Source organism: Urocitellus parryii, chromosome 12 (genome assembly GCF_045843805.1).
Source record: "Urocitellus parryii isolate mUroPar1 chromosome 12, mUroPar1.hap1, whole genome shotgun sequence".
Classification (NCBI taxonomy): domain Eukaryota; kingdom Metazoa; phylum Chordata; class Mammalia; order Rodentia; family Sciuridae; genus Urocitellus; species Urocitellus parryii.
In genome coordinates, this window is record NC_135542.1 from 10,915,252 (window position 1) to 10,942,799 (window position 27,548).

At 47.2% G+C, this 27,548-nt stretch overlaps 1 protein-coding gene across 1 annotated transcript in view; it reads left to right on the top strand.

Moving 5' to 3' along the window:
- Aff3 (ALF transcription elongation factor 3) overlaps positions 1-27,548 on the top strand; it is a 407,982-nt gene that overhangs the window by 362,240 nt on the left and 18,194 nt on the right. The window contains exons 12-16 of the mRNA XM_077792041.1: positions 809-995; positions 7,761-8,855; positions 13,122-13,246; positions 17,070-17,274; positions 18,606-18,733. Coding sequence (XP_077648167.1) covers positions 809-995; positions 7,761-8,855; positions 13,122-13,246; positions 17,070-17,274; positions 18,606-18,733 — 1,740 coding nt within the window. The remainder of the gene's footprint in view (positions 1-808; positions 996-7,760; positions 8,856-13,121; positions 13,247-17,069; positions 17,275-18,605; positions 18,734-27,548) is intronic.

Below are 27,548 nucleotides of genomic sequence, written 5' to 3' on the forward strand. Positions count from 1 at the left end.
AATGCTCTTTGGGTGGACATGTGCCATTTTAGTTTTTGCAATTCATTTATTACCATTGGAAGGTGTTGACTGATTTTGACCTCTTGTCTGTGAGTCGGTAAGGACTTTGAGCAAATTTCATCATGGAGATATGCACCCAGTGTAAGTTTGAAATGCTGTTTCCATGACCCACTGTGGGGTGGAATTTTAAAGTCTGGGTAGATACAAGTGTGTCCATGCAGGACCTTCTTCTACACTGTGCCAGCCCCCTGCCCACAGCAGTACCCAACTCTGAGGGCAGAAAAAAAAAGAGTGAAGCAAGATGTTTAATTCTAAAATCTCTGGAACTTTCCAGCAGCAGGCCATGAGAGCTGGGAGCAGAACACTGTGCCCATGCTTCCAGTCCAAATTCTTGCCGTCTTTCCTCTGGGGAAAAATAAAGCAGTTCTTTTTGCATACTTTGCAAACCGTATTTCCAGCTTTTTGGACTTTCTTGCCTGCAGCCGATCGGATTCAGGGGTGCATGTGGACAGCCATTCCCAGAACAGCAGCGACGTGCAAACTCCGATGTTAGGCCACCTTCCCTTCTGAAGTGGCTACACTTACAACCAGGGCCCAGCCACCGAGGGGCAGGCACAATTTCCCTCCGGGGCAATTCCGCGGTCTGGTCTGGAGCAGCCCTCCCGCTGCCCTGGAGGGCAGGTCCTGTGGGCGGCCCCTGCACCGCGCCTCCGGTCCCCTCGGCGGGGTGGCAGCCTGCTGGCGTTTTCCTGTTTGCTCACTTGGCTTTCCTTCCCTTTCCTTCCCTGGGGGCCTGCTGGGCTGGCAGCGCCGTGGTCCAGCAGACCAACTGCAGAGCCTCGGTGCCTTCCAGCAAGGGCAGCAGCAGCGGAAGCAGCAGCAGCAGCAGCAGCTCCTCCAGCGACTCCGAGAGCAGCTCGGGATCCGACTCGGAGACCGAGAGCAGCTCCAGCGAGGGAGAGGGCGGCAAGCCCCCGCACTTCTCCAGCCCCGAGGTAAGCGGCGCCGCCACCACTGCAGCCACCTCCCTGCCCCGCCCCCAACCGGGCACCACCCGGAGCCAGGAAGGCCGGGGGCTCCTCCTTGTCCCCACTCCGCCCCCTCCTCCCACTCTCCTAATGACACCACTTCCTTTGAAGTTCAAAGCATCATCTTTCACTGTCCAAAACTCTCTGTTTGACTTCCAGAAATTTCCAAGTATGTTGTAAACATCACCAACAGGAAATAACCTATGGATGGAGGTCTCCCTCGGGGTCAGCTGAGGCAATCACCAGACAGGAAAGTTCGCCACCTGGGAAGCGGGACCTCCAGTAAATCACAGGGACAGAGAGTTTATGGATCAGGCATGCTCAGAGTCTTACCTTTTTTTGCAGTTTGTCATGGATCAGAAGAACAAGGGCTATAAATATTAATAAAACCTTAACTGTGTTTTCTTGGTGAAAATATAAAAGGGAAAATTAGCATCAACCTACAAATAATAATGAAACCTTTTACAACCATGACCAGTATCTATGGGTAAAGATTTAGGTGCCTCGTATAAAAAACATTACAAGGTCCTAATAAAAACCATTGCTGTTTCTACTTTAAAGTGGAAAGGGGGGAAATTAAATAGTAATTCAGAGCCCAGAGATTCTTGGGTGAGGGCCCAGAGAAAACTTCTCAAGTCTGGGAGCCATGAGTGTAGGTTTTGTTTTCTAAAGAAGGAATAAAAGACAGCTTCTTCCCAAGTGTATAAACAGGTGACATCACTGTGGATTGCGGGTTTGATTTTTTTACTGACCACCCTCTGTGTCATTTGAGGGGGGCCAGATTCCTAAATAGGCTCTGACGACAAACCAAAGCCACTAACGCAAGCCCAGGGCCTTGGGAGGCCAGCAGCCCTCTTGCTGCTTCTGTACCTGTGTCCCCCCCCCCCCCCAAAGGCACTTCCACAGAGGGACTCTTACAGTGCCTCTGGATTTTCTTCTTATCTCTCCACAGTCCCCCTTTCCTCCTCAGCATCTTTCTGCTCTCTGACAAACTCTCCACTCATTTGAAATAAGGCCCCTCTCCAGCACATGATCTCCTTGATGTGCCTGTTTCTCTATCTGCCCACCTACCCACCCACATAAGGTAAAGGCCCTTAGTGGCATTACCCTGTGAGTGCCCCATAGCTTATTTTAACCCTGGCTTTTTAGTCGAGAGACTTAACGTTATCATTCCTCCCTCACAATTTCATTCATTCACTCACTCTGTGTTTGTTCAACCAATATTTAAAGAGCCATAGACATGGGGCTCAACTCTGGAATACAGCAGTCATATCAGAAAATGCCCTGTCTTCACAGATCTAACATCCTAACAGGGATCATTCAAAACAGAAAAAAAAATATAGTAGTTAAATAGAATCAAGTAGAGGAATGAAGCAGGCTTTATTAAACCTGCTTTGTGCTACAGTTGGTTGAGAAATTCCAGAACATCAAATTATAAGAAACGACTCCCAGGGACAGCTCAAAAGCCAGGCGTGAGGGACCTGGGTTGGATAATAAGGGGTCTTGTCTGTGAAGGGAAGACCTCCCTGTCGGGGCTCTTCTTTGTGACTACAGGTTGAATATACCAGCGAGCGAGTGCTGAGTCTTGTTTACACACTGAGATGTGAATCCCAGAGTTACTGAATCTGCTGAAACCTTGCCAAGAGCAGTACATTTGTGAAGTAAATTTAAGCAGAGTCTTGCTAAAAGTCACTGAGATCATTACGTGGCCTTGACCTCTTGGATGGTGAAAGGAGAACTGCTGCCCTTCTCATGGCAGGTCTCAGAGGCCCTGGTGAAGGAGAGGGAGCCAGTCTTCTAGAAATCTGAGCTCCCCAAGGATGCTTCTTTGCTCCTCCAGGTGCAGGGAATGCAGAAGTGGCAAACGGTGTGTTAGCCACACTAGACGTCATTCCTTCCTACTGGAAAGGGAGGTATTTATTGGAGTCCAAGTCAGGTTCTCTGACATCTTTCCCAAGGTTAATGCCGACATACCCCCTGGAGGAGGGAAATGGGTTTGCAGGCTGAAAATCGCTGTCATGGGAAGTAGCAAGATCCTGCTCCTCCTTCCAAGCCTCCCTGCTTCTCTCTTAGGGAGCAGACCCCCATAGCCTCACAAGCATCGAGGCCTGTTTCCTGAACTCCACACATCACTGGGGCTCCTGGTTGCTGTACACCTCACATTCCACTGCACAGACCGGATGGTGCTGCCTTGCAGTGAGACGCTCTGGCCCTCCCTTCCCCTCCACGCCATCCTGACCCAGGAGTAGAAAGAGGCACTTCTGAGTTTTCAAGGCACCTTGTCCTCCCTCTCAATGTGCCAGAGCTGGGAAACTCCGCTGTGCTCCACTGAATTTCACGCAAACTGTTCTTTATGGCCCTGATTGCTGAACAGCACTTCCTGTTCTGTGAATCCCTATCATGTAAGGCCTCCTTGGCAGGCTGCCCTGGAAGGGCCACTGTAAACATCTCCACTGCTGCGGCGAATGCCCTCTGCAGGGCCTGACCTGTGCTCAGTCCTTCTCAGCCCCATTTCTTTCCCATGGGTTTTATCTCAGGAGTTTTCCTGGATCACGTGCCCTCCTGTGCCAGGAAGAGGCTCACTGGACTGGCACGTTGATGCCTGCACATGGGGGTGGGGGATCAAGCTTGGTCAGGTCATTGTGAGTTCTGGGATAAAGTAAGCCGATCCCATTTCTTTACACCTATGCACTTTAGGGCATCACCCTGCCCTAAAAATTGCTCATGGAAACACAGGTTTTCAATGTGGCTTTTCCCAAATGGACCCAGCATGGCAGCCTTTCTTCATGAAATACATAAACTAAAAGCGTATTTTGGAAGCTGCTGCCCCAGATCATTCTTTTTATTTTTTAAGGGGAGGGTACCAGGGATTGAACCCAGGGGCACTCACCCACTGAGCCACATCCCAGCCCTATTTTGCATTTTATTAAGAGACAGGGTCTCACTGAGTTGGTGAATGCCTCCCTTTTGCTGAGACTGGCTTTGAACTCTTGATCTTCCTGCCTTGGCCTCCCAAGCCACTGGGATTACAGTGTGCGCCCCTGGGCCAGGCTCCAGATCATTCTTAAGAATCAGTGTAATTGCTGGTTTGTTCAACAAGGCTCTTGCTAATCAGAAGCTGCTAAGATCCACAGTAGTAAATGCTAGGAAGGACACAGAGGAGCAGATACATGGTGGGGAGCTCCTGCATAAGTCAGAAAAATAACCAGGGAAGAGAGTTGCCGCTGACCTCTAGCACACCAAGCCAGAAAGCAAATAGAAACATCAAGCAGAAACCCCGGATGGCGCTCAAGAGGTGGGCCACAGCCTGCATGCCTGGTGCACTAATCTGAGGTCCTGGATTTTCCCTCTGTTTTGCCACTTAACTCTCTGATATTTCACCTTCCTTGGCCACAATCACCTCCTCCCCAGAATGTAGGACATTTCTCTCCTGCCTGATCTGTGAGGTGTTTGTCAGGAACAAATGGTACATTTTGATTGACTGCTCACTCACTGGGAGCAGTCATAGTGATCTCTCTTCCGGGCCTTCTGTGGATACTGCAAGGGGCCTGTCCTGGCCAGAAAGAAGTGTTGGACATTGTTAAAGACTCAAGGCATGTACACATGGAACAGATATGAACATCAAAAGCCTGTGCTATTGAGTAGATGGAAGGCAGCAGGCATTGTTTGGAGAGTTAGTGGTGTTTGCTCCAAAAATCAGATCTAATGCTATTGTTTTAGGTTGAGGACTGACATTTCTCAAAGGAATGACCCCCCACACACACACCAGAGAGTAGTGGGAGAGTTTAGTGAAGCAACCATGCAGAGAATCTGGTCTTTACACCTAGGCAAGTACAAGTTCAGTCTTGGTGAAGCCTGGGAGTTGTGCAGCTTCGGATATGTCACTTAACCTTTCTGAGCCTCATCTACAAATTAAGGGAGATACTATTTCTTATCTGTGAAGATTAAATTAGATAATACGTGTAAAGTGGCAGGCATCTGGTAGGTGCTCCAGCAATGAAAGCTGATCGCAGGATGATATATTCTTTGGATGACAACCAGGGGAACGTGGCTTTTGTTTGAGTGGCAATAGGAGGTCATCATAGATCCTGGAGAAAGGGAGCGTGATTTAGTGGTGTATTGAAAATGGTACTTCGGACTGACTTGTTTGTCTGTGAAGTGCAGAAAAAAATGACCCTCAAACACATCAGGCAGGGGGGCCGTGCGAAAAGTATTAAATTCTGCCCTTCCCTGTTCATACTGCTGCTAGAATGTTTCAGCGTGCCTCTCACTCTGCGCTAAAGACTCCCATGTACTTACGTAAGAGGTGTGAGCTGTGGAAGGCTCGGAGTGGGAGACAACAGTGTTCACTGGGAGGGCAGCATGGGTGCCATGCTCTGCCCCACGCATGTGAGCCCTCCCCCAGAAGCCCTGCACCCTTCTGCAAGGGTGGCCGCAGCCCAAACACTAGGCTCATTTGTGGGGGGAAGCTGAGGCACAGCTTTAAAAGGGATTGACTCCCCGGTGGTCACATAATGGGAAAATGGGGGTGGGGAGATGAGATTAGAAGCCATGAATTTTTGCCACCCAATTAGCTTCTGGGCCTTCTGTGCTCAGGGAAGGTGAGGGTGCCCCTGGGCCAAAAAGCCATTGGGCATCCCCCTGTCCTGCTTCCTCTGACTCCAGGAGGGAGTCTTCCCATTACAGCTTCAGGTGTGCTCTTTAGGGGTCCCTCCTTGCCTTTCTCTAGAGGAGAAGCCAAAATGAGAACTGAAACATAACAGCTCAGAGGTGCAAAAAAGGGACAGGTTGAGCCCCTCCAGTCTGAAATCTGAAATGTTCCAAAACCCAAAACATTTTGAGAACTGACCTGAGGCCACAGTGGAAAATTCTGATACTTTGTTCCACATACATCATTATTAAAAATATTATATAAAATTACCTTCAGGTTGTGTGCACAAGGTGCTATAAAATATAAATGAATGTTGTGTTTGGGAATGGCTCCATCCCTAAACTTATCACATCATGAGTGTGCAAATATTCCCAAACCAAAATGTGCAAATATTCCCAATCCAAAATGCATCTGATCCCCAGCATTTTGGATGTGGGGAGCTCAACCAGTAGTATATCTTTGTTCTTTCGCCCCTTGCTCTGGAGCCCCGTTTCTTTGGGAGACATGAAAATAAGCAAAGATGCCCATGTTCCACCCTCGCAGCCCCTACTCTGGCCTCTACTGGATTTTTCTTGCTCCTTCAAGTCACTGGACACCCTGTGCTGGTTTTCCCTGGAATGCAATCAGTCTCATATGTTAGGAGCAGGATATCCACAGTCCCTGCCACCGCTTTGGTTGGCCAATCTCCACACTGTGTGGCCAGTCCTCCTGGTCCCATGCCCCTCTGGCCCATTCCTGAGCAGCCCCCCCCCCAATTCTTCCAGGCTCAGCTAGGACCCTGTTGTCTCACCCCTGTCAGATTTGTGACCATACCCAGAGCCTCAAGTGCTGTTCCTTTTTTTTTTTTTTTTTTTAGAGAGAGAGAGAGAGAATTTTAATATTCATTTTTCTAGTTTTCGGTGGACACAACATCTTTGTTTGTATGTGGTGCTGAGAATCGAACCCCGGCTGCACGCATGCCAGGCGAGCACGCTACCGCTTGAGCCACATCCCCAGCCCAAGTGCTGTTCTTAATACAGACCTCATTGTTGAAAACAGCTGATTTTCATAAATCAGAGGAATTTTTTGAAATTTATCATGTTAAAAGCAAATTTTTCTCCTACAATGGATCCTAACTCTAGACTTTACCTGATCAAATTTAAAATATAAAACTAGAGGACGGTATATCTCAGTGGTAGAGTGCTTGCCAAGTATGCATGAGGCCCTGAGTTCAATCCCCAGCCCTGGCGGAGTGGGGAAAGTATTGAGCAATAACTTCTTGTTCTAGAATGGTATCTCTGCTCACCCTTAAACAACAGATACAGCAGACTCAGGGGTGAGGAGGCCATATGGAAGGAAAAATACTTCACCTTGACCCTTAAAACATTTCTGGCTCAAGATCTACCCCTCTCAGTACACCTGTTATCTACTAATGGTCTTCATATTATTTGGAATCATCATTTACTCCTTTAAGATTTTGTTTCCTAATGCCTTTTAACATCCCTCTGGAACAGGAGAGTTCTCTCCTGCTAAATGGGCCGCCTTCCCAAAGTTAATGTTTCTACAGCGAATTAACTATGCCCTCGATTTGCCTTTTACAAAGATTATATGCTAACTCTTTGGGCTCCTATATAGGTACCTTGATTTTTTCCCAAGGTTTGGTCTCACTAAAAATGGGTGCTTGAATGCCCAGGGTCTCTGAATTATTATTCCCCACTTAAATTTCAAGGAATCTCAAATAGGACATGTGTGTGTGTATGTATTCTTTTTAAATGCTTGGAAGTGATTGGAATGGTTTCCATCAAGGCACAGTGCTAGCCCCCTGTTTTTTCAAGTAGACTCCAATGGGCCGTGCTGATATTTAATTGCTCAGGACCAGCCAGAGCGGCACCACCCTCCAGGCACCCTGAGGGCCAAGGGGCTGCCGCAGTAGCCCTGGCTTGCATCTCCCGTTTGCTGGCAGCCCGCTTATTTTTTTGCCTATGCACCCAGAGGAGTACAGTCAAGGTAAAAAAAAAAAAAAAAAAAAAAAGACAGCCCGGCCCTTTTTCAAGGAAGCTGTAATAAAAGGTGTTTTGTTTGTCGCGGGTTTTCTCTTTCAGGCTGAACCGGCATCCTCTAACAAGTGGCAGCTGGACAAATGGCTCAACAAAGTTAATCCCCACAAGCCTCCTCTTCTGATCCAGAATGAAAACCACCACGGGCCCGAGAGCAATCAGTACTACACCCCGGTGAAAGATGAAGTGCAGGACTGCGGGAAGCTTCCCGACGTCTGCCCGACCAGCCTGCGGGAGAAGGAGCTCAAGAGTGCCTGCAAGGAGGAGCAGAGGCCGAGGACCGCCAACAAGGCCCCGGGCAGCAAAGGGGTGAAGCAGAAGTCCCCGCCCGCGGCCGTGGCCGTGGCCGTGAGCGCCCCCGCCCCGCCGCCCGCGGTGCCCGGCGCCCCCGCCGAGAGCGCCCCCGCGCCGGCCCGGAGGTCCGCGGGCAAGAAGCCCACCAGGCGCACCGAGAGGACCTCAGCCGGGGACGGCGCCAACGGCCACCGGCCCGAGGAGCCCGCGGCGGCGGCGGACGCGCTGGGGGCCAGCGTGGTGGTGCCCCCGGAGCCCGCCAAAAGCCGGCCCTGCGGCAACAGCAGAACCGGCCACCGCAAGGAGCTGCGCTCCTCGGTGACCTGCGAGAAGCGGCGCACGCGGGGTCTGAGCCGGATCGTCCCCAAATCCAAGGAATTTATCGAGACAGAGTCGTCGTCTTCCTCGTCCTCCTCGGACTCGGACCTGGAGTCGGAGCAGGAGGAGTACCCTCTGTCCAAAGGCCAGGCCGTGGCCGCCGCCTCCTCTGGGAGCGACCAGAGACTCAAGGAGGCCGCCAACAGCGGCAGCGGCCCCCGCGCGGCCGTGGGCTCCATCAACGCCAGGACCACCAGTGACATCGCCAAGGAGCTGGAGGAGCAGTTCTACACCCTGGTCCCCTTCGGCAGGAACGAACTTCTCTCCCCCTTGAAGGACAGTGATGAGGTCAGGTCGCTCTGGGTCAAAATTGACCTGACCCTCCTGTCCAGGATCCCAGAACACCTGCCCCAGGAGCCCGGAGTCCTGAGCGCTCCCGCGGCCAAGGACGCGGAAAGCGCTCCGCCCAGCCACGCTTTGGACACGCCCACCGAGAAGACTTTGCCAAAATCCAAGAGGAAACGCAAGGTAGTCCTGGGAGAAAGGGGTGTCTGGAAGGGAGGGGACTTTAATTTGTGGGCAAGGGGTAGCGCACAGGTGGGCTGCTGGCTGGGATCGTAGGTGGCAGCAGGAGTTTTCCATTTCCTTAACAAACAATTATATAGTACTTTATGCCAAATGTGTTAAGTACTTAACATCTATAATCCCAGTTAAATCCTTAGGACTGTCCAATGCGGCAAGTATTGTCACTGTTCCCATTTTATAGTTGTGGATAATTAAGCCCTGTCCCAAGGCATGTGGCAATGGTGATACCCAGGTACTAGTGTGTTCAGAGAGACCCAAGCTGGGCACGTGTGAAAGTTGAAAGTGTGGTGAACCCCATTCTTCCCTAGGAGGGATGGGATGAGTTGGTGGTGGATCACTCATCTACCTAAGTTTAAGCCTGACTGGGGTGTGGGATGAGTACTGAAGTCCAAGTCCTCATAGCAGCCTGTAGCATCAATCAGGGAGGGCTTCATGGTGGAGAGGGGCTGGGAGGGCTCTGAGAGGGAGTTAGAATAAGCAGAGGTGGGGGGATGTAATGGCACCAGGAGAGATGAACAGGTGAGGCATTGTGGGAGGGAGAAGGGCAGCTCAAGTACAGGAGCTGGAGCTGCCCCTGGCAACAGACACCAGATGCTCAGGGAATACCTTCATCATAACATAAAGCCAATTTCCAGGATTTTTTGCCCTTCCTATTTCTGTATCTTCAAAAGTAATTTAAACCACAGTGAACAACACAGTAGGTATCAAAGATTGCAAATATTCATGGACAGTTCCAAATTTGGGACAGAGTTGTTACCAGCAATAGTTAACATGCATTTATGTTCCCCAAAGGGATGCCGTTAAAGCACTTTGTACCATTTAATCATTTAGTCCTTTCAACTCTATGAGGCAAATATCATTGTTGTGCCCGTTTTACAGGTGAGGAAACAGAGGTTCTGAAAGCCTAAAGTGATTTACTTTAGGCTTTGAGGTTATATAGGTCAAAGGGACAGAGCCAGGAATGAACCCAGGCAGTGTCTGGCCCCAGAGTCTCAAAATAAGAAGTCAGTCTGAGGTTTGTGTGGTATTTTTGTTTCCAGAGGGCAGTCTGGTCTGTCAATAGAAAAAGAAGACTGAACACGTGGGTTTTATAAGCTGTTTCCAGTCCCTGATTAAGAGGGTCTAGAGAGTAAGGTTATTGCCTTTTCCTGGCCAGGATAAAGGTGTTCTTCACTTTCAAAGTTGTATGGAAAAAGGAGACAGTCTCCTTATTATAATCATTCCATGACCTGCGAAGGGCACCCATCAGCAGGAAAATTCATCACCAAGTGCTGAAGAATGTGTGTCTTCACATAGTTACATTAAATAACAGCCCTATGAAGCAGAATTGAACCCCTTGCAGCAAAGTTCATGAAAAGAAATATCTTCAAAAGGTAGCTACTTACCTTTGCGAAAACCAGTGACAGTTTTATCAAGAGATTCCAGCATAGTTTCCGTTCACCTTCAGAGCCCACATGGTGGATCCCCCTTTGCTCTGAGAGTACTCACGGGTAGTGGGAAGTATGTGGGTGTGGACACCAGGCTGACCTGACCGCAGATCCCATCTTTGACTTTTTCCTCCTCCAGGGCCAGCTCCATGGACCCTGCAGCAATAAAGCGGCCACACAGGCTCCCATAGCGTTGAAGGTTGTGGCCACCATCTTGAAATTCTTCATTTTATCTTTGAATTTGGGTCTTGTTAGTGATGGATCATGTGTGGAGGTCCCTCTGTCTACCTGTCCCTTCAGGAAAAGTTTTGCCTGATCTTCAGCCTTCTAGAACCTCCACCCTGTGCCGTCTTCTCCTCCTCCTGGTCTCAGACCTGGGACCATTCAGCCCCCCTGCCCCAGATAGTGCTCAAGTGTAGTCACAGCAAGGATCAAGATTAGGGTCTCCATCTTGCTCAGCCTCAGTCCAGGTAGTGAGGTGATCCACAAGGAAGCTTGCACCGCCCTGGGGTGGCCCATTCACTATGGGTCAGTATTAGGGGTGGTTGGTGCCTAACTGGGCTTTGCCATCCATGCCAGCCCAGAAGATAGGTGGGCCACATGCAGGTGCCTATCCCAGGGCAGCCCCAGTCCTTGAAAGTCTCCATTCACCCCCAGGGCCCCCAGGTTATCCCCAAATGCAAAGGAGCACAGCATGAAGTCACAAATAAATACCACCATTGAATGTCAGCTTGGGAGACTGAAATGTTTTCTACTGGATTCTTGATGAGGTCATTTGTGGGGTAGGGAGGTTTCTGGGGATTGAGCTCAGGGACCCTTAACCACTGAGCCACACCCCCAGCCCTTTTTCATTTTTATTTTTATTTTTATCTTGCTAAGCTGCTTAGAGTCTCACCAAGTTGCTGAGGCTGGCTTTGAACTTGCGATCCTCCTGCCTCAGCCTCCCAAGCTGCTGGGATTATAAGCGTGAGCCACCCAGCATGAAATCACTCTTCCTGCTTTTCGGCTCAGTATTTTCATTTTGCACTAGATCTCAGAAATTCTGTGGTTAGCCCTAGCCTCCTGGGTGACCTCAACCAGCTGATCTTGTCTTCTCTGAACTTCATTCTCTTCACCATAAAATGGTGTCAGGGTCGCACAACACATTCAAACCATACAATTTCATTAGCTCATTTCTTCCCTGCTCCTGTTTCCCCCCATTTTTCCCTAGGCACCCTGCCTTCCTTATTGCTTGTTGGCAATTTTTTTTATTGACTAAATTGAATTTATTTTTTGTTGAATAAATTGATTCAACAAAAAAATTCAAAAATTTTTTTGTTGAATCAATTGATTAATCGCCTAGGAATCAGTGTGGATGTTATCTCTGAGCTTGATGGATAAATGGGTAGGCTGATGGAAATAAATATATAAGAAGTATGCAGAAGCAGATGTTGATAAACCTATGAATAGAAAATAAATCTAACCCTATAGATATACATAAGCATACAGAGAGAAGTGCAGAAAGATGTACATATAAAGTCCATAATGGTCTGTATTTAAATAGCTGTGGTATCGTGACTTTTTTTATTTTAACTTGCAAAATTTTATTTACCACTAAGCCTGACACCAGCTTTACTCACAAAACCTAATGAGTCTTCAACAAGCAATGACACAGGAGAAGTGAAAGGACGTTTTTGTAGCATTCTGTACTCAACATCCTGGGGTGTGAAGATCCCAGGCAATGCTGGGTGTTGAGAGGAACCCATAGACCTGTCTGTCCAAGGTGCTGGGTCTCCCCTTGCTGAAGCCCTAGAACTGAGGACCACGGATTCAGAGCTTTGGTTGGGGTCCTCCGTGGGGCCACTATTACAGTGTGAGGCTCTGAGATACCGATGGCAGAGGCCGTGCCACACTGTCCCAGCTAGAGAGAAAATAAAAGGTCAGGGATGCTCCCTCAGGGGCTGACACTTGTCTCCTAGAAAACACCACAGGAAGCCCTGAAGGTCCCACCCTGGACTGGGCTCCTGCCATCTCCCGGAAGTACTCCTCTTCTGGACTGCCTTGCTATCGCACCCTGACACATGTCCCACAGTCACGGTGATAAGAGTCCAGTCCAAGTCCCCTAGTGTGAAAAGGTACTTTCAGATGTTACCGGCTGGGAGTTGTGAACTCGAAGTAAGGCATCTTGGCTTGCCATCCACAGAAGGTGCGGCATTCAAGGTGAAAAGGTGCAGACCGGCCGCCACCCTTACCCCAGTAAGCCCCGGGAATATGCATTTTTTGGACCTTATCCTGATGCCTTGAGAGGCCAGGATGGGTGATGCTCAGGCTACAGTGTGGGTTCAGAATAGGTTTGCTAGGGGGGCTGGGGCTGTAGCTCAGTGGCAGAGCGCTTGCCTCACCTGTGTGAGACGCTGGGTTTGATCCTCGGTCCCACATTAAAATAAATAAATAAATAAAGCTATTGTGTCCGTGGACAACTAGAAAATATTAAAAAAAGAAAAGAATAAGTTTGCTTGGGAGAAATAAATCCTGAGCCAGTGGCAACATTAAAAATGTCCCCTCCCAAATTTTGATCATGACATCATGCCCTTCCTCTCAATAAGCTGTCAATACTAAACCCGTACAGGTTTCCTGAGCTGTTCAAGCTCAGCCACTAGTACTCAGGTTCTCTCTGAGAGACACCCCCCTCCCCCGCCCAACCCTGAGGCCTTGCTCTTTGGAAGTAAGTGTCTTGGAGCACACACCATGTCATGACCCCTCAGAATCCAAAGCTGATTGGCTTTTGCTTATTTCCACACAGTGTGACAACGAAGATGACTACAGGGAGATGAAGAAGGCCCAGGGGGAGAAAGAGAGCTCTACTCGGCTAGCCAACTCCGCCAATAATACTCTGTCTTCAAACCACTGCAGCATGAACATCAACAGGTACGCATGTTCCCTGAAGGTGGGCGTGAGCCGGAGAGGTCTCTGGATCTGAAAGGCAGGTGCCACTCGGAGAGAGAATCCCAAGTTTTTGATACGTGCTCTGCCCTTAGTCTTCAGACTTAGTTTAACCTCAATTTTGTAATTATGCTCATTGTGGACTTCATGTCATACTCCCAATAGCCATGTCAGGCCCTCCTCTGGGACCGAGACCAGTTACTAGGTGCACACAGCTCTGTGCTCCCCAAACACATTTCTTCCCCCAAAAATGTAATAACTGGATTTTCAAGTCAGTGTTTTAATGGTAGCTACTCAGGGATTTAAGAAAATTAAGGGAACATTAAGGGTAGCTTAGGGATCAAAGAACATTAAGGCTATTACAAGGATAAGGAATGGGCTCTCCAGTGCTGCCCCGAAAGGCCCCCCATATAGACTAAAATTGTGGAATTCAAAAGGATCTGTGCTTCCAAGGTCAAGTAGCTACCCAGCATTTCCTCTGAAGGGGTTCCGCATGGCCCCACTATGCACCAAACCCTTCTGTGATGAATAGCTCTTTAGCAGGGCACGGTCCAGAAGGTTCTCTATAAGCCAGGAGCTCATCATTCACCGCAGAAGCTCTTTCCATTTAAAAACACCTCCACAGAGAAGCAGCTTTTGCTCTGCGCTAACACCCTCACTCTCCCCGACTGTCCACTCAGGGTTTTAAAGGGGAGATTAATGTCTCAGCACAACACATAAAAATGTAAACCAAAAGGTTAGGGAAAGATATAAAGCAACACTAAAACTGGGAGAGGACATTGGAGAGCAAGGGCACAGACATGCGGGCCCACTGCGTGCTCGGCTCCCCCTGGGAGGGCAGCCAGGAGGCAGAAGGTCTGCATAGGAGGGACAGCGGCAACCCTCTGTGCAGAGGGATGGCATCCCCAAATGTTGTGAAAATGATGAACGGGAGGACTGCAGCCTCAAATCACCTGAGTGTGTGATATGCACCGCTTTGTTCTTTAATGTTCAGGCATTAAATAACCTCCCTGGCTGATCTCGTGGTGACTGTAGTTGTCAAGTAGTGTTGAATAGCAATGATATTTCAGGATGCCGGTGGCCACTGAAAATATCCATGATGCGTGATTTCTACTGGTGACCCAATGGCAGGCATTGCTAATAGGATTCCAGAGTACCCGCTCCTCTCGTTTCTATCCCTTGCTTGTAATTAAAGGAAATATTCCATTTGAGTGAGAGGTTAGTGAAAATGAAGATGTAACTTTTTGCCATCCAAGTTTATGGACCTCAAGTTAAAAAACTCTTGCTGTAGTGACTTTGCCTGGCAGAACCTCCCAGCTCTGATAGTTCTACTTATGTTCAATGATGCCACAGTGTGAGTGAAATTTCCAAGAGGTGGTCTGCATATCTCCATAACTACTGTCAAGTTTTTATTTTTTGGGTTTTTTTATTGACTTTATTTTTTAAATTCATGACAGCGGGATGCATTACAATTCTTATTACATATATAGAGCACAATTGTTCATATCTCTGTATATAAATATGTTCACACCAATTCATATCTTCATACATGTACTTTGGGTAATGATGTCCATCACATTCCACCATCATTGCTAACCCCCTCCCTTCCCCTCCCTTCCCCTCCCACCTCTCTGCCCTGTCTAGAGTTCCTCCATTCCTCCCATACACCCTCTCCCTACCCCACTATGAGTCAGTCACCTTATATCAGAGAAAACATTCAGCATTTGTTTTGGGGGGATTAGCTAACTTCACTTAGTATTATCTTCTCCAACTCCATCCATTTACCTGCAAATGCCATGATTTTATTCTCTTTTATTCCTGAGTAATATTCCATTGTGTATATATGTGTCACATTTTTAATCCATTCATCTACTGAAGGGCATCTAGGTTGGTTCCCACAGTTTAGTTATTGTGAATTGTGCTGCTATAAACATTGATGTGGCTGTGTCCCCGTTGTATGCTCTTTTTAAGTCCTTTGGGTATAGACCAAGGAGAGGGATAGCTGGGTCAAATGGTGGTTCCATTACCAGATTTCCAAGGAATCTCCATACTGCTTTCCATATTGACTGCACCAACTTGAAGTCCCACCAGCAATGTATGAGTGTGCCTTTTCCCCATATCCTCGCCAACACTTATTGTTATTTGTCTTCATAATCGCTGCCATTCTGACTACTGTCAAGTTTTACTGGTGCCATCAAATGGACCCAGAGATAGGTGATTGCCTTTCCCAAAGAGCTCCAGAGAAGGTTTCTTTGGTCAACTCGGAATATATAAGTTTGAAATATTTTTGAAGAAGGAACAATCACATGCCCATGACAATATTTAATATCATAATCTGATTTTTCATGCACACTAAAAAACCATGAAGTATATAAAACATTAGACACTTAGAAATAGGTCTTTTCCCCTCATGTTTCAAGAAGCTAGTGCTCTCAGGCTCTTCACATCCGATATACCATCGCCTTCACCATCCCTAGATGAGCTTTCCTAGAACATATCGGCTCACTGCTTTCTGAGTTGTGAGACACACACTGCTTCTAGAACCAGAGGTTCTGCCTCCACACCTATCTATTTATGTAACATTAAGAAGCTTGGCTTTGTCATTTGTTCTACAGGCCTGTATAATTTCTCCACCGTGACCACCAGCTAAGGAAATTGCTTTTTGAAGTGACTTTAATGGTTTGTTTGCAACAAATCAACACGTGCAATTAAGAGTTCATGACCCCAGGAATAATGACTAAATCTTCATTAAATGGCGTGACCCTTTTTTTTTTTTTTTTTTTTTTTTGTAAACTGACTCTATAACCATCTTAAATTAACAGTGATTGAGTTTATTTCTGGCTGATATGTCTGCCCCCAAACAATACTTTATTTTTTCTCCCGAAGTAATGCAGGGATTCCTAACAACATAATATCCATGGCAGAGACTTAAATACAAGTGAATCCCTCTTCTCTAATGATTGATTGTGGAGAACATTATATTCAAGAATAGACAGTTGTTTTGAAGGTAAAATAAAGAGCTAGGAATCAGAAGTTGTAATTTCTAATAACAGTTTCTCTGTTCTGTGTTTACTCTGATCAATGCCTGGGTAATTGGGAAGCTCAACAATAGAGCATCGGCACTCTGCTTCACAAAATGCCCTGTGATTCTATTATTTTCTATCTAATAATGAGTACAAGCTCAGATGTTGGCAGAAGTCCTTGTAGCAATGGAGAACTCATTTGTCACTGTTGATTGACTGTCCCATTACTCTATGCTTCAGCTTATAAGGAAAAAAATTGGTGATTATTTTGAGATTCTTGGATGAAAAACTTGGAACATGCAATTCCATATTATTACTCTTGGCCACTCCTTTTGATGCTAACTCCAGAATTACTGTTCATCCTACCAGAGGAAGAAACAATGAGCCAGGCCTGGTGGCACATGCCAGCAAGCCCAGCGACTCAGGAGGCTGAGACAGGAGGATCATGAGTTCAAAGCCAGCCTCGGCAACAGCAAGGCACTAAGCAACTCAGTGAGACCCTGTCTCGAAATAAAATACGAAATAGGACTGGGGATATGTCTCAGTGGTTGAGCGCCCCTAAGTTCAATCCCCGGTAGCCCCCCACCGAAAAAGAAAGAAACAGTGAGTGAGATTGACTACTGTTTGTTAGGGTCCTGTGGCCATAAGGTCGCTCCTGGTGTAATAATTACCAATAAATTTCTTCCTACCTGCAGGTCTTAAAGGGGAGGTTTGATCATGGGTAAGTACTTACCTTTCCCTATGCTGACTGTGTGATTTTCCATTACTGTAACTTACTTTTTCAGCTTGGCAATACCAATAAATAAAAATGAAAAAATGCTGCGATCGCCCATCTCACCTCTCTCTGATGCATCTAAACACAAATATTCCAGCGAGGACTTAACTTCTTCCAGCCGATCTCATGGCAATGGTGTGTTCACTTCCTCCTCGTCCAACAAAAAGTCTAAGGCCACCGACAGCCAACTGCAGTCCCATGCCGGGGACCTCACGGTGGGTGTATTCCCCTCCTTTCCCACAGAGAATCAGAATGCAGTGGTACACCCTCGCCACACCCTCTGTCCCCAGCTTAGGAGTCTCCACTCATTTGGGAGGTTCTGCAGAGAATCCCTGAAGGAAGCTTTTGGAGAGACCTGGCAGAGGAGAGGACTCCTTCAGCCTTCCTCACAGAGAGCAGAAGAAGAAGAAATTCATGCAAAAAGAAATATCAGGTCTCCTCTGTTTATGAAGCCTCCTTGCAGGATTTCAAACTCCAAAGAAATACCATCCTGGGGAAGAACAGTTGGGAGTTTTGAACCAACCAACCTATATATTGGGAAAACTTCCTTATCCCCTGGCAGAATTAAATCTGAGATTGAAACTATATCAAAATCTGCAGGTCTCACACTCCACCCTTATAGGCCAGTGTCCCAGCCTCAGTGGGGGAAACCCAGAACCACCCCTTTTCCAGTAGTCTCAGGTGATGCCAGCGCTTCCCTGGGGAGGAGCAGAGTCTCATGGATAAGTTTGGGTGCACAGTCCCCCCCCCAACCCCCAACTCAGCTGCAGGGTGATCTTGGCCCTAGTGGTCTCATCTCGGAGCCCATTTCTTTATCTGCAAAATGATGGTGATAAGATTGAAAAGAGGTAGAGCTGGGTTTGGTGGTGCCTGCCTGTAATCCCAGTGGCTCCGGAGGCTGAGGCAGGAGGATCATGAGTTCAAAGCCAGCCTCAGCAAAAGCAAAGTGCTAAGCAACTCAGTGAGACCCTGTCTCTCAATAAAATACAGAATAGAGCTGGGGATGTGGCTCAGTGGCCAAGTACCCCTGAGTTCAATCCCAGGTAGCCCTCCCCCACAAAGAAAGATTGGAAGGAAGTGACTTTCTCTTAAGACCCCAGCCCCTCTGGGCCCCTACACAGCTAACACCATAGGTGAGCCCCTCTTCCCAGCCATGCTGGCCTCCACTGGCTGGTGGCCCTGGCACACTCATCTTCCCAGGATGAGTTCATTTTGAAAAAAAAATAACCTTCAGGATATGTGTATAAAGTAGATATAAAGAAAATGAATTTCATCTTTAGAGTTGAGTCCTATCCCCTAGATCTCTCATTATGTTTAAGCAAATATTCCAAAGTCTAGAGGAAAAAAAAAATCAAAAAATCCCAAACTCTTCTGGTCCCCAGCATTTTGAAGGAGGGATCCTCAAACCATATTTCTTGTTCTTTATTGAAACCTAATAACCATCAACTCTGAAGCACAAGGTGGAGCAAAAAGATGCTCTTTTAATGGTCACTCTTCCAGCCAGGTGGCGAGTGTCTCAAGGACTCCTGTGTTGTTTGTTGTTTAGAAAGCGACTCACAACAGTGCTGAGCACGGTCTCCTCCACAGCAAGACCCGGCCACAGACAGAGCCCTGGTCTCCAGGCTCCAGCGGCCACAGGGACTGCAAGCGGCAGAAACTGGTCTTCGATGATATGTAAGTTTGGACTTTTTCCGAATATGGTGAGGGGCAAGGGAAAGTGGGAGCGGGGCACGTAGGAGACACGTGCGTCTCACCCACAAGGCGCCCACTTCCTCTCGCGTGGCTTGGTCATTTAAATGTCCCTTTGAAAGGGGGCCGGAACTTTGAATGAAGAGACAGAAAGACCAGTGCCAAGCGGGAGGCTCCAGAAGAGTAGGGAGCTGAAGGCAGGAGAATTGAGAGTCTCTAAGGCCCTGGAGCTGGACCGCTGCAAGTTTTATGCTATCAGAAAGAAGCGTAGTTTTGGTATTTTTTTTTTTATTTAGAGACAGGATCTCACTGAGTTACTGAGGGCCTCTAAGCTGCTGAGAATGAGTTTTGAACTCTCAATCCTCCCGGCTCAGCCTCCCGAGCCACTGGGATTATAGGCATGCACCACTGCACCCAGCTGCCATATTCTTTAAAATGATTCTTATAGAAATATCCTGTCATCTTTCACCTGGTATGGCAGCTTCCATCAGTATAAAAGTAGAAGAAAAACCCAGGTGTGGTGGTGGCACACACCTGTAATCCCAGTGACTCATGAGGCTGAGGCAGGAGGATTGCGAATTTAAAGCCAGCCTCAGCCATGGAGAGGCCCTAAGCAACTCAGGGAGACCCTGTCTCTAAATAAAATACAAAAAAGGGCTGGGGAAATGTGGCTCAGTGGTTGCATGCCCCTGATTTAAATCCCCGGTACCAAAAAAAAAAAAAAAAAAGAAAAGGACATTCTAGAATGCTGGTGAAAATAACAAATGATGAAATGATGCTGGAGGGTATTTAGGCTCTTAGGGGAAAGCTGGGTGTCAGGGGAAAGCCTGGAAGGTAGAGGACAGGGTTCAAGACTGACTCCCGTTTCCAGTTGGAGTTGACAGCTGGAGTGTGGAGTGCACCTCTGTATGGGGCAGGAAGTTAGGCCCTAGGGTGCGGCAGCTTCTGCCCTGGGGTCTGCAGCTGCCTACGCCCACTGGAAGTCAGGAAGCAGAACAGCTGCAGACATCTCTGAATCCTGATTTCCCTAGAAAAAAAAAATAATGGCAGTGGGGACTCCCAAGATCCAGCTAGATGACAACTCACGGGGTGTCACCTGGGGAAGTGCAGCGTGCACAGAGGGAGCCTGTCCAGCCTCACCTAAGCTTCACCCAGCAGGTCCATTTCCCTGAGAAGTGTGAATGCTGAGTCTTAGTCTTCAAGTATCACATGGACTTCGCTAACTTAATGAGGATACCGAGTCATGGGGTTGAAAATCAAAGTCACATTTTTTTTTCTCTGTTTCACTGAACGAACACTTTCCAAGATAACTCAGTTTCAGGAAGTTTAAGGGCGGCCCAGGAGGCCCAGGTGTCTCTCCTTCCCAGGGCACTGCACCTGCGCCCCAGTCCCCATGCACTCTGTCCTCGGGTGCTCACCACCTCCGTTCCCCTCATCTCCCCTTGCTAAGCAGTGTGAGAGGTGGTAATTAATCCCCAGGGAGGGCACGGAATGGAAGTACATTCAGCTCTTTAACTCCGTCTATCATCTGAGTTTGATAGTGTAAATTACTCAATTGTTAGAATTCCACTTACGGACAACATGGAAATTTGCTTTCAGAAGTTATAACCTAGCAACGTGATCAAAGCGAAGAAGCATTAGGCAATGACTGAGGTGCTCAAAACATTGACAAACATTGATAGGCTGAGGCAGGAGGATCGCAAGTTCAAAACCAGCCTCAGCAAGGCTCAAAACTGAGCAAGACCTGTGGCTCAGTGGTTGACTGCCCCTGAGTTCAATCCCTGATACCAAAAACAAAACACCAAACACTTTCAGGGGGATGGGTTTAAAAAAATATACTTATGGAAAAATAGATGCAAGGAATTTTCCAATGTATGCACCAGAAGACAAAAGTCAGAAATTGCAATGACTCAATGGTGGTACTCCAATCTGCAGTTTCTTGGGCTCTTTAGAAGAAGAAATGTTTCCCAGTCTGCTAGAGTCCAGGCTGATATAATTCTGTCACTATACCAATGAAGAGGTTGTTGTCATTTGCTCTGCACGTTAGCAGTAGTTACAATTTTTCTGGCTGATGACTACAGTAACATTGTTTCTCCTTTTGTGGATAGAGGAAAAAAATAGAACCAAAAAGTGTTCTTCCTTCCCTATCCACCATAGGGAGAGAGGAGTGTCTTGTTCCTATTGCTGTGTGTGTCCCAGCGGATTTGAAATCTGTAACAGTGAAATGCACCTCAAACAGCCACTCCTGGACTGAGCTCAGAAAGTTATAGGGAGCTTGAGAAGCAAAAGTAGGTGCTGTGTCTTCCTTTGCATGGTGTAAATAAGTGTCCCTCAAGAGACCACAGTCACCTGAAATGGTGTCAAATGTCTCCCAGGTTCACTTGCTGGGTATTGAGTGCCTGCTAAGTGCCAGGGACAGGGGTGGGAGCCTGGACCCAATGAATGATTAACTCCCAGAACCGTGGGAGAAAGGGGCACGTGGGTGGGCGTCTGGCTTCTCTCTTGCTCCTTTTTCCTCCCTTCCTCCTCCTCTACTCTTCCCTTTCTTCCTTCCTCTCCCTCCTTCACCTCTCCCTCCTCCCTCCCCTCCTCCTCCCTCTTCCTCCTCCCCCTCCTCTTCCTGCCTTTCCTCTCCCCATTTCTCCTCCACCCTCTCTTCCATCCATCTTGTTCTTCTTCCCCTTGCTTTTCCTTCCTCCTGCTCCTCCTCCCCTCCCTCTTCCCTCCTCCCCTTTCCTTCATCCCCTTCCTCTTCCCCCCTTCCTCCTGCTCCCCCTCCCTCTTTCCAGCACCCACTTCCTGCCCCCAGGGCCTCCCGTTCCTGTCACTTTCCTTGGTTTTGCCTTCACTGTGTCCTTAGCAGTGAAATGGACTAGATGATGAATACCAGGCTAATTCAGAGCTGATGGGACTCCAGTTATGGTGACCCAAAAAGTAACAGATGCCACACTGTCATTTAGTTTTTAAAGCCACACCATGTAGCTTTTTTTTTTTAAAGTAAACTCATCTTTTCCTAATATAAATACTTGTTAACGGTTGGATAAACATGCAATTCAGACAACAGCTGAATCCAGTGAGCTGTCAATAACAAGTATTGAATGAACACAGCTGAATTATAAATAACCTTCCCAGAGGGAATGGCTGGATATTTTTCCTTCTTTTTCCATGAACCTACATGCAGGTAAATTTAAATTCATGGGCTTCCAAGCCCCTTTTCCTATGCTACTTACCAATTAAACAGGCACCAGTGTGTGCTGTTGGGATGCAGACAGAACCGAAGGGAATAACACTTGTTTTTAAAACAGGATCCAGGTCAGCGTGTTCTGGTAAGTTGCAGCCTCCGGTTGGTGATGGTGTGACTACACCTCCTCCCCCAACATTAAGTAAATGCATGAGATTTACTATTCCACAGCCACAGTATTAAAGTGACACTTAGGTGATCACCAAACTTTTGTTTAAAAAAAAAAAATCTTTAAGACTTTATGTCAATGGGCTGGGAATATAGCTCAGTTGGTAGAGTGCTTGCCTTGCATGCACAAGGCCCCCGGTTCAATCCCTAGCACCATTTAAAAAAAAAAAAAAAAAAAAAAGAATTCATGTCAATGAGTGACATCGCTTGATTCTGCATAAGGCCGGGACACTAGCCTTATTAACACAAAGCCATGAGCCATAAATCACTTGGCATCATAATTAGTGACGGGAGACTTCTTGGCTGGGGAAAATGGAGAGACAACAACTGGGTCACGAAGGCTCCGTTCAGAAGTCCTGAATTCACGGAGCTCAATGGTGAGATTCTTGGCTGGGAATCTCGTGCCTGCATCATGCCAGCCATATTGCTGTTAGGAGCCAGCAAACCCAAGGCCAGAGCCTCCTGCTGCTCCAAAAGGATGTGCCTCTCTTGTCCGTCTTTCACATGGAAGAGTCAGTCACGACCAGCACCATCAGCCAAACCTACAAACGTTCCCATCTGTCCCCAAGGTGCCAACAACAGGAGCCCAGCTCCCCACCCCCAACACTGAGAAAAGACTCTCTGGCCACACAGGAGGCTGAAGGCCATGGGCATGTGAAATGTGACTGACAGGAAGGAATGGGGACTTGACATTTGTAATGTAATTATGCACAGCAGTCTCAGAGCTAAAAGGATTTTAATTTTATAGAGGATGGGAAGAATCCTGAATGTAAAAGGTCAGATCTCTTGAAGCATGATTTAATCAAAGGAAACCAATTGAAATCCTTGAGTAGGTGATATTACAGCCAGGCAGGGTCCCCCCAGGGGGACTTACCAGGGCATTGCTGTCCTGAGGGTCTTTCTTTCCCAAGACTTCAGAACCGGACCCCACCTTTTTGTTTTCCTGATAAGCCTCAGTACTAGTCTTTGTTGTTCATGGATAATTGTTTCCATTGTGAAATCTCTCTTCCAAGGTCAGGTCCTCATTTTGTTCTAACCAAAACAGAAAGAAAGTGGGGGGAAATAAGGACATTCAGATCTCTCTGATTGAAATCTGAGCTCTTTGATCACTTTTAAGATATGGGAAAACTCTTCTATTTTTTTTTAAATATTTTTTTAGTTGTCAATGGACCTTTATTTTATTTATTTTTATGTGGTCCTGAGGATCGAACCCAGTGCCTCACACAGGCTAGGCAAGCGCTCTACCACTGAGCCACAACCCTTCAATCTTTTAAAATTCATACCCAGAGAAGAATAAAAATGAGATCAATAATTCTCCATCTCAGCAGAAAGTTCCTTTTGGTTCAATAACAGAAGCTCTCCCCTGCTTAGCCTCCTGGAAGGGGCACACAGCTTCCTGTGCGTGGCAGGAGGATGTGACCTGTAAGAAACAGGACCAGTTATGCTCCTGCTTCTGAGAAGCCAGGTCCCAGGCACTCTGAGGGCCCAGCTAACGTCAAGGTTGTAGGAACACCGGGACACTAGAATCCTTGCTGACTAGACATAATGTACCTGCATCCATGGGGAAGTGCCCGGAAAGCCAGCCTGGCCTCTCAGGATCCCTGACTCCAAACTGTCCCATCAGCAGTGACCACCTGGGCCTGGGGGCGTGACTCAGTGGTGGTACAGCACCGACACAGGAGGCCGTGGAGGCAATCCCCAGCACCAAGAAAATAATAATCGAATAATAGTGATCCCCAAGTGCGTGGCCAACAACTGCTGACCCTCTTGCACTTTCTCCTTTTGGAGAAAGCACCTCCAAGCTTGGGACACAGGAACACCTCTGGGGCTTAGACAGTGACAAGCTGAAATACCAGATGTCAGATGACAAATTCATTTGGTATGCCACGGCCCCTTTGTCTGATTTGGATCTCAGTCTGCCTAAGAAATCCGTCCAGATTTCTGCCACGCAGAGAAACCTGTGAGTTCACACACATTGAGCTCTCGTCCTTGCCCGCGTGCACAGAGCCGGCTGGCTCTGCTGAGCACGGCCTTTCACAGAGGTAGGAATTACTGAGCCGTGTGTGCCAGCCTCTCCGTGGGAGATCATTCAGCTCGCTCGCTCTCCGCCAGAAAGCAGAACAGAAAAGCCAGGTTGCTTTAATACTCCTGTGTCAGAAGAAATATCAGGGGTGCTCGCATCCTGCTGCGGCTCAGATCCAGGGCCATGTGTTATAGGTGGGGGTGGAGGGAGGGTGAGGAGAAGAGAAGAGAACAGCCTCTTTGGATCAAGTAGTAAGGTCACTTTTGTCCCAGAGAGCTCTTAAAACAAACATGCATGTGGATGTGGCTTCACTCGGGCCCCAGAGCTACAGAGTATAAGATACATGGTTACATTTATGATGCTTAATTGAACTTTGATTAGATTTGTTGATGTATCAACATGAAATACCATCACTGTGAGAAACAATGTGAAGAATTTGATTTCATAAATTTTCTTAAAAAAAAAAAACAACTCTAGATCTTTCGCATAAAAACAAACAAAAAAAAAAAAATAGAAGATTGGCCAGGCATGGTGGTGCATGCCTGTAATCTCAGAGACTCAGAAGGCTGAGGCAGGAGGATCATGAGTTCAAAGCCAGCCTCAGCAAAAGCAAGGCTCTAAGCAACTCAGTGAGACCCTGTCTCTAAATAAAATACAAAATAGGGCTGGGGATGTGGCTCAGTGGTCGAGTGCCCCTGAGTTCAATCCCTGGTACCCACCCCCACAAAAAAAATAAATAAATAAGACTGGATGAAAAATCTGTCTGAACTGAGATGATTAGGGTTGGTGCCTGTGCTATGTCATGCTCTGTACTGCCACCACAGTGGTAGTGATTTTACTTTTCCTATTGATGATCTATTGCTGTGTGAAGTGACACCTTCATGCTGGCATGCATCCACTGACGTGCTGGACAATCCGGGTGATGTCCCATTGGTCCCAATGGCTTTCTAATGATCTGATCTAGGAGCCTGGCACTAGAAATCACCTGAAGAAGAAAATGGGCCAATCATCAGGCAATCTTCAGTGAGTCTGTATAGCGAGCCTGCTATTAGATGCAGAATGAGAATTCTAACAAATGTGTTTGTAAATGGCCCCCAGATGGTATCTTTCCCTTCAGCAAGTCAGGTTACTGCTGTAACTGCCCAGATAAAGTCAGAAAATTAGATGTGTTACTTATCTCTGTGTACTATTGAGAGTTTGTGACTCAGCCGCCATGTCGGGTTTTTTTTTTTTTTAAATGCATTTATGTGCCGCAGATAAAGAACAGCATTGATTAAAGAACCCGTATTAGGGATTATAAACTGCTGCCATCTATAAAGGCAACATAGAAGGCTCGGGAAAACGAGGATGCCCTAGCTTATTGCCAAGAAAATCTTTCCTGAGAACAAAATGCATTTGAAATGACGATCTGTTCATGACAAGGTCTACAAAACAGGCCAAGAAGAAAATGACCAAACTTATATACTAGAGTGTGGAGCAGATAATGATGTGGAGAATTTCCGGTTGCCATGGAGATGCGCTCTGGCTCATCACCCCATCACCAGGCACCACTCTTTTCTGAGCTCAGAGAAAAGTCGATGCCATTCAGGAAGGACTTGTTCACCTTCTGTCGTGTGCCTAAAAGCACAGGATGGGGAAGACTGAAGAGGTCCACAGCCCTGTCCCTGCTGAAATTGTACCAGCCACCAAGTTGTTCATAGGCAATGACCATAGCCCTCTGCAGCTTAGAAGGCAATTAAATACCCAGAAATGCAGTGCAAACACGAAGTGCTCTATGAGACCAGGAAAGGCAGAGATAAACATGGACCAGTGACCGGAAGGACCCATGGTGGCAGTAGAATTTGAGGGCAGTAACTTTTGGTTCATAGTGAAGATCCTTGGTGAAGACTCAGTTAATGAGCAGAGAGCACAATATTCTGGGCAGCAGGGAGAATAAGCAAAGCTTCTGAGACAGGGAGAGCAAGTTATTAAGACATTGGGGAAAGCAGCCCAGAGTTTGGCCAAGGCTGTTGGTAAATAAATGATGTGGTTAAGGGAAGGATATTAGGTCCCTGAACTGAGATGTCACCTCAGAGGCCCTGGAGATGGAGTCAAGGTCTGTGAGCAGGATGGCAATGTCATGAACACTATCGCGAACAACATTGGTCAAGGGGTGAAACTCAAGTTAGATTGCAGGCGAGTCCATCTAGAGTCTCAGCAACCTGAGAGGCCAGGAACGCCTGGACTTGTGGAGAATGTGGTCTTGCCAGAGGAGAGGAGTGCTTACAGGGACGCAGTCAAGGCATTTGGCAACAAGGGGAAATGGGTGAGAATTCTGGAACTCTCCCCCTGAGCAAATAGGCTTTGGGACCCCATGTGAAGCTCAGGAATCAGATCTGGGCTTGGGCTAGAGGTGGGGGTCTTCCGTGTCAGGAGATGAAAACCAAAGGACAAAAAATAAGTAAGTACAGAGGATCCGAGGGCAGTGAAACTGTTCTTTGTGATATCGTGATGGTAGAGGCACGTCATTTTACGTTTGTCCAAACCTATAGGATCTACAACACCAAGGCTGAACCCTACACTAGCAACCCTGGATCATGATTGTCAGTGTAGGTTCATGGATTGTAGCAAATGTGCTGCTCCTAGTTTGGGATGCTGATTCGTGGAGGAGGCTGTGGGGCAGAGGGCATAGGAGAACTCTCTGCTCAATTTTGCCAAAAGTGCTCTAAAAAAATAAAGTTTAAAAAACAGAAGCAAACAAGCAGTTAACAAAGATAAATTGCCAGAGCTGTTTTCAAAGACCAAAAAATCCATATGTGAACAAGGGTCAACACGTGACCTAAGAAGGAAGAAAACATCCTGTTAACGAAACTCAAAAGCCATTAGAACAGAAGAAGCATGTGGGTGCAGATGTAATAGAGAAGGCAGAGCCTCTGGCCTCACCCACCAATGGGAGACCCACCCAAAAGAATGGCAACTGTCAGACCTGCAGCGGGACAAGAGTGGTGAAGGAGCCATGAGCCAAGGACAGTATTAAGGAAATCCTACAATATTGCCACTTCTTGTTTGTGACATGCTAACACGACAGTCCCAGCTTGTTACCACAATTCTGATATTTTATAGAGAAATAGAAGATAGAGAACCAGGTCCTTTTCTTGCTTCTGTGATTTTTTTTTTTTTTTTTTTTTACCCATAGCATTATTTGCTATGATTCTGATTTGTCTGTGAGTGCAATGTTTAAACCAATCAGTGTTCATTGTCATGGTATATATTATGTTTCTAAGGGTTTTGACCTCTCTGAATAAAGGGAAGCTCTGGTTACCTGATATCACAGTAAGGCAAAAGACCCATTAGAACCTGAAACAAGATAATTCAAAATAAGCATATCA